Source organism: Anomaloglossus baeobatrachus, chromosome 1, assembly GCF_048569485.1.
Source record: "Anomaloglossus baeobatrachus isolate aAnoBae1 chromosome 1, aAnoBae1.hap1, whole genome shotgun sequence".
NCBI classification, from domain to species: domain Eukaryota; kingdom Metazoa; phylum Chordata; class Amphibia; order Anura; family Aromobatidae; genus Anomaloglossus; species Anomaloglossus baeobatrachus.
In genome coordinates this window covers 910,457,769-910,470,482 of record NC_134353.1, presented here as the reverse complement: position 1 = coordinate 910,470,482, position 12,714 = coordinate 910,457,769, and the positions used below count along the sequence as shown (strand labels likewise).

The window sequence follows — 12,714 nt, the reverse complement described above, 5'->3', positions numbered from 1 at the left end:
ACCTACCGCCTTCATTATGGGATGGATGGGAGATAAATAGACACAACTTAGATAAGTCCATATATAAATGCCAAAATCCGAGAACAAGTGTTCATGAAAACATTCTATCCCAATCTTTGCTCCGCAGATGGTAGACTTCGTGTATGGCCTGGGCCACACGGGGCACTAGTGCGATGCTCGCATGCCACTCAGCTCGCGCTGGCAGTACAGCAGGGGCCCAGTGTCATGCTAGTATCCATGCGACTGAGGTCCGACTGTGCCTGCGGACCTAAGCTGCGGGGGGCGGGCCGGCACGGAGGAGGGGAGGGAGGGATTTATCTCCCTCTCTCCTCCATAGCCGGCTATTGCCATTCTCTCTCTGTATGTACGGTACACCGGTATACCGCGAGTTCAGTGCGATTTTCCTCTCGCCCCATTCACTTGAATGGGAGCGAGAGAAAGAGTCTTGCATTACAGTTGCAGCATGCTGCGATTGTTTTCTTGGTCCGATTAGGGGTGAGAAAATAATCGCTCATGTGTGCTCACACACAGGCTAGAATTGGTCCGAGTGGAATGCGATGTTTTATTGCACTCCACTCGCACCGATTTTCTCGCCGTGTGGCTTAGGCCTATAGAGTCGTGTGGATGAGCAGTTTCCTGGTTGTGTATCGAGAGGGCCATGATTTCGGGAGGGGGGGGGAGTTATGGTATGGGCAGGGGTATGTTATGGGGTATGAACAAGGGATACCGTGACAAGATCCTGAAGCCCATTGTTGTGCCGTTCACCCACGACCTTCACCTCATGTTGCAGCACGGTCTCATGTATCATAGCAAAGATCTGTACACAAATCCTGGAAGCTGAAGACTTCCCAATTCTTGTGTAGCCATTGTACTCACCGGACATGTCATCCATTGAGCACATTTGGGATGCTCCAGATCGGCGTACACGACAGCGTGTTCAAGTTCCTGCCTATATCCAGCCATTGAAGAGGAGAGGACCAACAATCCACAGGCCACAATCAACACCTGATCAACTGTTCGTGAAGGAGATGTGCTGTACTGCATGAGGTGGTCATGCCAGATACCAACTGGTTTTCTGACCCCTCCCTGAACCCACCCAATACTGTAAAACTGCACATTTTAGAGTGGCCTTTTTTTTGGGTTAGCCTAACTCACACCTGTGCAGTTATTATGTTGGCCAGCCTAAGGCACACCTGTGCAATAATTGTTAGCCAGCCTAAGGCATACCTGTGCAATAATCATGTTGGCCAGCCTAAAGTACACCTGTGCAATAATCATGTTGACCAGCGTAAGAGGCAGACCTGGGCAATAATCATGTTGGCCAGCCTAAGGCACACCTGTGCAATTGTACCGCCCCACGCTCGGCCGCAGCCGAGCCGCTTTGGTCCGGGCTCGTTCGGTGGGTGGCTCGAGCGCCTCCGGCACCCGAAGGTCACGTCGCTCTGAAGGGAAGCTGGCGCTACGTGAAGGAGGGTGATCTTCGGCGGGGAGGTTCACGGCCGGGGCCGTGGTGTTTAGGGATGTAAGTTCGTGACGCCACCCACGGGTTGTGGTGAATGTGGACACCACCGCTGCCGTTAACTAGGCTCCCGGGAACGGTGTTGTTCAGCCTGGTGTTGACCCCTCCGTGGGCAGGTGGTGATGGTCCCGGTGATTGCGAGGTGTGGGCGTGTTGGTGCGTCGCGGTGCGTGGCCCGAGGGCACTGTTGTACTCACTATGACAGATACACCGGAGTCTCTGGTAAACCAAAAGGATGGTGGTCGGTGCCCGCAGCCGGCTGCGCTTGGTCCCCCACTCGGTTCAGTGGTTCCCGCCTTTCTCCTGCACCTTGTTTTGTAGAATTTGACTGCCTATGCTTCAGCAACAGTAGTCCGCTCCCCAGCTTTATGTGTGTCGGGGAACCCGTTTGCCCACAGGCGCTGGCGCGTGGCATCTCTCTGCCTGTGCGATGGCTTTCTATCCCCCCTCGGTGGGCTGTTGCCGTCTTTCGTGTCTTGGGATGGGAAAGGACCTAAGGTCCAGACCTCAATCAGTAAATTCGACGTGGTCCAGTGGCTTCTGGGCCTCGTTCTGGGTCTGAGTACCCTTCATGGTGCTCCGGTTTCCAGTTGGTTCCCCGGTTCGGTACCGGCGGGCCACTACCCTGTCCCGGTCCCTTACGGTTCCACCAGCCGTCTTCCCGGCTCCTGCAGGCGGCAACCACCATCTGCCTCCTGGCCACAGGGTATCTGGGCTACGACCCCGATCCCTGACAGATGTTTACTCTTTACCACTACTCTCTTTCACCTCCAAAACTGATCTGTTTGTGTTTTTCCCGCCTCAGGCTCTCCAAACTCCTCGATGGGCGTGGCCAACCGTCTGGCTCCGCCCCGGGTTTGATTGTGAAGACCTGAGAGGGGTGACTTAGGGTTTTTTAGGTTGGCTGCTGTTAGCTTGTTAGGAGACGGGTGTTTGTGCAAGGGCCTGTCTGTGACTACCTGGCTAGTCCAGGGCGTCACACAATGATCATGCTGTCTAATCAGCATCTTGATATGCTGCACCTGTGAGGTGGATGGATTATTTCCGTAATGGAGACGTTCTCTCTAACACAGATTTAGACAAATTTGTGTGACCAATATCTGAGAGAAAAAGGCCTTTTGTGTCCATAGAAAGTCTTAAATCTTCGAGTTCAGGTCATGAAAAATGGGAGCAAAACAGTGTGGATAGATTCATCGATCAGTAATTAGTCACATTGATAAGAAGTGACTTGTAGTTGAGCTGAGTGTAGCAGTGAGGCGGTAAGGCCTCGGAGTTCAGGCTCTATAGTGTGGTGGCTCTGAAATTAGCCGTATCGCCCTCCTATTTTAATGCTTTTTTAATTCCCCGTGATGTGAGTGTCAATAATTCATGCTCAGCGGGATGTTCAGAGAACCTGTCCCACCAGCAAATCACCCTGTCACTTCTCGTCGTCTCCTGCTCCTCTCAGAAATATCGCCTTTGAAGGTGCCGGCGCAGATTTACATATATTCAAAGCCAGGTGAACATGGAAGCGGCGTGCCAGGACTGATTAATGGAGCGTCCCTCGGTCTGTGTCACAGAATTTTAACCGTTGAAGTCAGATACGCTGACAGCGTGAAGCCGAGCTCTACACACATCCTCCAAACTGCGGGCAGACGCAACATTGCGGAAGACTGAGGATCACGCAGGGTGGTTATCCACAAAATCCACTCCCTGGGGGCAGCACATTGCTTTGATCTGGTCTCCTGGATGCTCAGAATGGCATGGGAAGCAGTGGCTTTTGATATTGGCTCAAAAAAGAGAACTAAATTTTATTTCCTCTGTGATATGCCAATTCCTTACACCCCTGCAGGTCGAGAACCGTATTTTATTTTTACTCTTAGCATCATAGAATTCATCATCTTTATATTTTCTGTTCAATAGGGATGTATCAAACATACTGTGGTGTAATGAGAACCCCTCCAGCAATCTTACGACTGCCATCCCCAACCCTAATAATAATAATAATAATAATGCACTTTCCAGGTGCTCCTCTAATATAATTCTTACAGGGTTACCTATAGTTTTGCTGTTTATACATCCCAGTTTGAACCCTATACATTGAAGGGGCTAAATCCGCAACGTTTCCTCAACATAATAAGCATGGCACGGATCTTAAAATCTGCGGATATTGCTCAGTAATTCATCCAAGTGTGGAAAACCTTATCCACGTGTACGGTACTGACCATAATCACAGATTAGCACCATTAAATCTGCACTGCAATTCGCCATTCCTGAATAGGGGCTATGAATTTGTGCTGTACTCACACCATCTTTCTGAAGGTTAATTTACTGCTAACCACATAATATACTCACATTCACCCATTATACAGTGTGTCCACCCATGTCCTGTCCACTGCCATTACCTTGAGAACGGCGGCAGCTATAGGCATAGAAGTGGTGTCTAGGTATAGTAAAGTAGCCATGCGCTACGCAATGAAACCACCTATAGCGCCACCTGGTGGAAAACAACTGAGTTAGCATTTTTATCTCGAAAACGGAACAAGATACAGAATAAAAGTGAACTACAAAGTTGTAGGGCATCATCAATTCAATACGAATCGACACCTTGCATACAGAAATGCTGTGATTAGAACGTGTAAAACTCACAAGGCTGCGGATGTGAAGCGATAGCTCATGGAGACCTTCCTACAAGTCATTGGGTATGGTGGCTGCGTGGAGTGGCCTCCGCTCACCTGACCTGACCCCATTGGACTTCTTTCTATGAGGTCACATCAAACAGCAGGTGTATGCGACCCCTCCACCAACATTGCAGGACCTACGACGCCGTATCACAGATGCTTGTCCAAACGTGTCCCCTACCATATTGCACAACGTGCAGCAAGATACAGTATGCTGTGCAGAGTCCAGATGTGCATTGCAGCTGACGGGGGCCACTTTCAGCATCAAAGTTAAATGAGCGCCATATGCATAACCAGCATTCAATGCTTTGGAGGGGGTCATGGGTTTCATATCATAGCATTTCTGTATGCAAAGTGTCAATTCGTATTGAATTGATAATGCCCTACAACTTTGTAATTCACTTTTTTTTCTCTATCTCATTCAGTTTTCGAAATAAAAATGCTAACTCCGTTGTTTTCCACCAGGTGGCGCTATAGGTGGTTTCATTGCATAGTACATGGCTACTTTACTATACCTAGACACCACTTCTATTCCTATAGCTGCTGCCATTCTCAAGTTAATGGCGGTCGACAGGATATGGGTGGACACACTGTACACATACACACACTAGAATGTTGTGTTAAACACATGTATATATTATACACTTATTTACTCACGAGACACACACACACACACACACACACACATATATATACACCTATATGTGTGTATATATATATATATATATATATATATGTATATGTATGTGGGTATATATATATATATATATATATATATATGTATACAGTTAGGTCCAGAAATATTTGGACAGTGACACAATTTTCGCGAGTCGGGCTCTGCATGCCACCACATTGGATTTGAAATGAAATCTCTACAACAGAATTCAAGTGCAGATTGTAACGTTTAATTTGAAGGTTTGAACAAAAATATCTGATAGAAATTGTAGGAATTGTACACATTTCTTTACAAACACTCCACATTTTAGGAGGTGAAAAGTAATTGGACAAATAAACCAAACCCAAACAAAATAATTTTATTTTCAAAATTTTGTTTGCGAATCCTTTGGAGGCAATCACTGCCTTAAGTCTGGAACCCATGGACATCGCCAAACGCTGGGTTTCCCCCTTCTTAATGCTTTGCCAGGCCTTTACAGCTGCAGCCTTCAGGTCTTGCTTGTTTGTGGGTCTTTCCGTCTTAAGTCTGGATTTGAGCAAGTGAAATGCATGCTCAATTGGGTTCAGATCTGGTGATTGACTTGGCCATTGCAGAATGTTCCACTTTTTTGCACTCATGAACTCCTGGGTAGCTTTGGCTGTATGCTTGGGGTCATTGTCCATCTGTACTATGAAGCGCCGTCCGATCAACTTTGCGGCATTTGGCTGAATCTGGGCTGAAAGTATATCCCGGTACACTTCAGAATTCATCCGGCTACTCTTGTCTGCTGTTATGTCATCAATAAACACAAGTGACCCAGTGCCATTGAAAGCCATGCATGCCCATGCCATCACGTTGCCTCCACCATGTTTTACAGAGGATGTGGTGTGCCTTGGATCATGTGCCGTTCCCTTTCTTCTCCAAACTTTTTTCTTCCCATCATTCTGGTACAGGTTGATCTTTGTCTCATCTGTCCATAGAATACTTTTCCAGAACTGAGCTGGCTTCATGAGGTGTTTTTCAGCAAATTTAACTCTGGCCTGTCTATTTTTGGAGTTGATGAATGGTTTGCATCTAGATGTGAACCCTTTGTATTTACTTTCATTGAGTCTTCTCTTTACTGCTGACTTAGAGACAGATACACCTACTTCACTGAGAGTGTTCTGGACTTCAGTTGATGTTGTGAACGGGTTCTTCTTCACCAAAGAAAGTATGCGGCGATCATTCACCACTGTTGTCATCCGTGGACGCCCAGGCCTTTTTGAGTTCCCAAGCTCACCAGTCAATTTCTTTTTTCTCAGAATGTACCCGACTGTTGATTTTGCTACTCCAAGCATGTCTGCTATCTCTCTGATGGATTTTTTCTTTTTTTTCAGCCTCAGGAAGTTCTGCTTCACCTCAATTGAGAGTTCCTTAGACCGCATGTTGTCTGGTCACAGCAACAGCTTCCAAATGCAAAATCACACACCTGTAATCAACCCCAGACCTTTTAACTACTTCATTGATTACAGGTTAACGAGGGAGACGCCTTCAGAGTTAATTGCAGCCCTTAGAGTCTCTTGTCCAATTACTTTTGGTCCCTTGAAAAAGAGGAGGCTATGCATTACAGAGCTATGATTCCTAAACCCTTTCTCCGATTTGGATGTGAAAACTCTCATATTGCAGCTGGGAGTGTGCACTTTCAGCCCATATTATATATATAATTGTATTTCTGAACATGTTTTTGTAAACAGCTAAAATAACAAAACTTGTGTCACTGTCCAAATATTTCTGGACCTAACTGTATATATATAATACACATACACACACACACACATATATATATATATATATATATATATATATATATATATATATATATATATATATATATATATATATATATATACATACATACACACACACATATACATACACACACACACACACACACACACACATATATATATACACACACACAGTTTTTACAGTGAGCATGCTACTCTATTAACATAGTGCACCACAAGGCTCTGAAAAAGCAATTCCTCTGTAGTATTTCTTTTTGTTTAGTTATTTAAGGGGGTTAAACCAAGATTGTAAGCCATCCCCAACTGATATTTACTGTAAAAAATATAACTACTATAATACTGCCCCCTAAGTACAAGAATATAACTAATATAATATAGTCTCCTATGTACAAGAATGTAATAATAATGCCCTGTTTTTGTATGTTTTTTATTGTATAGAGGAGCTCTATTCCTGGCTCTTTACTGTAATGTTACGCTTCCTATAATGTGTGCCATTTCTGGTAATATGACAGCATTGTGTTCCTTTTGAAATCGTTCCATACGAGGTGCTGACGCTCCTGGTGCTGCTTTCCTGCAGTTCTGCTTCACGTGTCACTTTATTTTCACGCTTTCATCTTCCTCCAGGTGCAGGATAAATTTAGATTGGATCTGTCTGACGAGGAAGCCGTGCATTATATGCAGACGCTCATCGACGACAGTGTCAACGCGCTCTTTGCAGCTGTGGTAGAACAAATACACAAGTTTGCTCAGGTAAGATATTGCCCTGCGCTGTCGCTTCCTCAGGGCTCATTAGCATTTTTTTTTTCCTTTTCTCGCCAGCACTAAGTTAACATTGACAAAGACAGATTGGCTGCTCTCCCCATAGCCTGCACCTTCTCTACACCTGCAGCATATTTTTTTTATTACTCAGCTCATCATTGACTGCTGCCATAGTGCTACAAGTGCCAGCGATTCTAATGAATTATAACATTTATATGTAATATCAAAAAGCATAAGACAAGACATTAAAGTGAACCTGTCAGGTGATTTTGTAGTACAATACTAATGTTGACTTTAAATAGGGCTTAAGGAGACCTTTCAGGATCAGTAAGTTTTATTGTTATTTTGTTGTAAGCTCCTTAGAATTCAATGTCTCATGCACAATAGTCAAGTGTATGGAAATACAATTTGCATATTCACAGCTCCCCCCAACATCTCCTAGTGCATTCACTATCCCTGCTGAGAGGTGGGATAGAGTATGGATAGGGCCAGTAGTACAAATTCAGATTTACTTTCACTGATGCCAGCACTGAGAGGTGGAAGAGAGGAGTATACAGTTTTTATTTACATATGCTTGACTAGTTACTAGGTCACACTGAATTCTAAGGAGCTTACAAGATAACAGGATAAGGTAGAGCAATAAAACTTATCCTGAAAGGTCTTCTTAAAGGCCCAGTCATACACAACGACTTACCAGCAATCCCGAAAATAATGCGACCTGATACGGATCGCAGGTAAGTCGCTGGGAGGTCGCAGGTGAGATGTCACACAGTCAGATCTTACCAGCGATGCAGGAACAATACAGATCGCAGTAGCGACCTGTATAATGATCTCAGCAGTCACTGGGACCCTGTCACACAGTGTCAAATACAGCGATGGGTCCTGCCCCGCAAGACATCGCTTTTGAAGAAAATGGCCTGGACCATTCTGCAACGACTAGAGATCTCACAGCAGGGGCCTGATCGCTGGTAGGTGTCACACATAACGAGATCGCTAACGGGATCACTACTGCATCACAGAAACCGTGACTCAGCTGCGATCTCGCTAGCGATCTCGTTATGTGTGACGGTACCTTAAGCCCTATTGAAAGATAACATTAGAAATGTACTAGAAAATGACCTGACAGATTTCCTTTAATTAGCAAGTAGCATGGTAACAAAAAAAAAAACAAAAAAAAAAAAACCAGGATCCGTGTTACACAACTATTTCCCATAGGCGGTGTTTGCCGTTACTGCTTAGCTGCATTGTCTGTGCTGCAATACTGGTCACAAATTGTGAATATGCGTGACGCTGTTTTAAAAGAAAAGTCTGTTTTTTTTGTGTTTTTTTTTACTAATCCTGTCCAGCCCATTTAACGATTGTTTTTTTTAGTGATACCTTGATATAAGGTTACTTGTGTATCTGTGTACTTCACTGCACAATATGTTCTTTTTGTATAACTAAAGGATCGTTTCACCCTGGGTGATATAAAAAAAAAAAAAAAGAAAGAAAACATGTTAGGTTATAGGTACTTATGTTTACTTTTAACCTTTAAAATTATGAAACCTGAAAGGGACAAGAAATGTCAAGTTTTACCATTCGTAACTTGTTGGCGCCAGGTGCAGCTTGTATTTAGCCAGTCAACTGCTTACACTTGCTCTTCGTTTAATTAGCTTTGCCTTAAAGTAAATTGGTCACAATATTTTATCATACAAACTGCATACACTATTAAATAGATCTGGTGAGGCTGGTGTACTTTCTCCGTAAACCAGTGTCACATTCGTTGTATAATCCTCAGTGTCCCTCCTCCCTGCAGCTTAAAAATCTCACCCTGCTCAGTTTAAGCTTCAGCAGTCAGTCTTGATGGGTGAAGACTGACTACATTTGGACTCGTGAGTAGAGATAAGCCCCCTTAACAGTACCAAACACAAACTTCACAAAAAAAACAAAACAGAGTTTGCATTCGGAGTGACTTCCATTGGGATTCAGGTCAAGTCACATTGTAAGAAGAGAACTATCCACCTGCGCCACTCCTGCCAGTGACATCATTTTATACACATGTAAATTATTTAAAAAAATGTTTTAAATACATTTTATTTAGCAAAAAGGTATGCTTAATCTAGTGCTTTCTGTCAGGATATTAAAAACGGCAACTGCCATAACTCAGTATGCACCCATCCTAAATTTCAGCGGACACACAGTCATACAGGCTGCATCAAAAATATCTGCTCCAGACAGTCATCATGTCAGAATAGCGTCCTGTAAGGCATAGTGGACTCACATTCCTCAGGTCAGTCAACCTGACAGGACACTGAGTGTAGTCAACTTAAGGAGAATAAACACCTTGCATTAGCTAACTGAGAATGAATACTTATCTCAGTCAGCCTGACAGTTTTAGTGCGTCGATCTATCGCTCCATGCAGATCATCCTAGGATGGCTGTACATTGCTGACAGAGTGCAGTAAATAAAGCATACCTAATACCAGAAAGCACACAGATACATGAAGCATTTTATTTATTTTAGCACATTTCTTAGAGAACCACTTTAATTAAAGTATATTAGAAAAAATATGACATTATAACATTAAATAGGTAGAGATTTAGGATTAATATACATTTTACTTTCAGAGCACCCCTTTTAACTGAGAATGTCGGTAAGCTCAGTGTGACGGAGAGGTTTTAACTCTCTTGCCTGTCATTTTCTTTGCTCCTATCAACTGGCTTATGAGCACAGACCACATCAAAGTTGAATGTGCAATGAAATAAAGAGTAAAAGTAAAGCTGTGCAAAATTTTTAATGGAACCCCATTGCAGAAATAATTTTTAGCCCCAAACACATGCATTCATGTAAAAAATGTAAACTGAGCAGGGGCACCTAGACTGGCCCTCAGACTGAGGACTCTGCACTGTTCCTTATCCCAGAGTGACGCTCGATGGTCTGGACCGCCAGCTTGACCCTAATACGTGCCCGTACCCTGGTCTCCCCACCCCTTGGGAGGGTTGGGACTAGAGATGAGCTGTTCCATGGGGGTTCGGTTCGCCAGCAGCAAACAAACTGAGACTCCACTGGTGCGAGCTTGACCCGAACACCAGAACAAGCCATGAACTGGCAGTTTGAGTCTCCGCCCACTTGTAGCCAGCCAAAAACAGATCACTTCCGAGGGAGGGTGAGTGGGCTTTTTAAAAAAAATTGGGGTTGCATGCTACATCTAATCGGGTCGATGTTACCCCCAGTGTGAGCCTTTAAAACACTGCAAGCAGCTCGCACACGGCTGAGTATCAAGCGTACCTGAGCACAGCATTGCTCAAGTGAATAAAGTTCGCATGTAAAGGATTCGAACGCCGAACCAGGATTTTTTTTAAGTTGGTGTTCGGTTCGAAAAACGAACCTCAGGTTTGCTCATCTCTAGTCAGGACCAAAGTAACAAACCTCACAATGCAGAGGAGAACCAAAACATACTAGAATCAAACACGGGAGAGACATCACATGCGCAGGAAGAAATAAGAGACAAGGAAGAAATAAACTGACAACAGGGATATTTCCACTCCAAATATCATACAACTGATTACGAGTAGCTGGATCACACGCTAAGACCGGAATGACTGGAGCTATTATCGGTGATGAGTAACTGGATGCAGCACCTTGTAAAGGGTGGATGTGGCTGTGAATGGTCATTCACAATCTGAGCTCCTAGCAGCAGTTAACAAGCCAGCAGGAATAACTCATACTGGACTGATGACCAGTGATCATGAAACAGCCGACGCCCAGCTCTGGCTCAAAAAACTAAGATACATCAGGTTGCCTGTCAGACTCCACAGTGTGCACAGTCTGACGCCACCGTGACACCTAACAAAAATAAAATCAAAAGTGTGTGTGTGTGTGTGTGTGTGTGTGTGTGTATACTGTATGTATATGTCTCAATCATATATTTAAATGGCTACATTTTTAGAACTTAAAGGAATTGTTCATTTGCCACATGCCCTATTCATCATTCTATCTCCCTGTGAATTGGGTAATTGATGGGCATCCTTCTTGGGGGTCCGTTCCAATCCTGTGGGTCTAATCAATAGACTGTATGATGCTTTCATGTAACCCCTCTTTTCCAGCGTTTTATCCCCCGATCACCTTCATGTGACCGCTAAATATTATCGCAGATCCAAAACTTTATTTCACAACAGACATACATCAATTACTGACAGAGCCGTAAATTCTGCTCCATATAGAGGCGCTCACATGCCATTCATCGATGCCGCAGTAAAGGCGACGCACCTCTTGGGCCCTGAGCAGAATACTAACAATACGCTAAATAAGAGATTCTCTCCCATAAGCGGATGGCGGGCGGCTGGGTCTTATTTATTTCTTTCTGTCGTTTTAATGATTTGTTTTGTTGTAATTATTAGACGCGGAGTAGAAGCCTCCTCACAACATAATTAGATTCAGCAATTCACTTTTTGTTGGTTTAATTAGAGTGAATGTGGGTTTTCTGTAATGACAAGTCATCAGTATGTCATCATTTAGAGGAAAAGGCTGGATTTGATGTACGAGATTACCTAATTTATTCTGGGAAATTGAAAAATGACAGTACATCTTCCTAATAAAAGAAATGTAACGATGACTGCTACAAAGACTATGGGCCACCAGCCACTGCCGCCTCAATGGGAGACTTTCCTCCACCCAGTGGGTGATGTAAGTTTCTTCATGGTTCCCTATCTCCATAACGTGTTTTTAAGCTGATAGTCAAGGGAGCTGAAAAGATATGCGGTATATCACACTGTTTTGTCCATATTTTATTATATCTTTTCATGGGACAACACTGAAGATCTGACTTTGTGATACAATGTACAGTGTCAGTGTGCAGCTTGTATAACAGGGTAAATCTTGTGCCCTCTAAATAACTCCACACACAGCCATTAATGTCTAAAAAGTGAGTACACTCCTAAGTGAAAGTGGCCAAATTGTGCCCAATTAGTGTTTTGTGACTCATTGATGTTACACGATCTTAGGTGTGAATGGGGAGCAGATGTGCTACATTTGGTGTTATCCCTCTCACACACACTCATACTGGTCATTGGAAGTCCAACATGGAACCTTAAGGCAAAAAATTCTACGAGGATTTGAAAAAAAATGAATTGTTGCTCTACATAAAGATGACCGAGGCTATAAGAAGATTGTATATAAACAAAGCAAGATAGGGCACTGCAGAGCAGGTCTGCCGGGCAGTGGAGCCGTACTCACAGGTTTTATGGTTCAGCTGTTCCAGGAATGCACATGCGCCTGTGTGGATAGTGCCTTGCAGAGTGGTGCTCAGCCAGCAGCATGAAGAGAATTCAGAGATCCAGCATATAGAAGAACAA

General features: G+C 43.9%; 1 protein-coding gene across 2 annotated transcripts in view; it reads left to right on the top strand.

Moving 5' to 3' along the window:
* PIK3C3 (phosphatidylinositol 3-kinase catalytic subunit type 3) overlaps positions 1–12,714 on the top strand; it is a 323,893-nt gene that overhangs the window by 298,516 nt on the left and 12,663 nt on the right. For both annotated transcript variants that reach the window (XM_075327579.1, XM_075327571.1), the window contains one exon: positions 7,246–7,371. In XM_075327579.1, the coding sequence (XP_075183694.1) occupies positions 7,246–7,371 (126 nt within the window). The remainder of the gene's footprint in view (positions 1–7,245; positions 7,372–12,714) is intronic.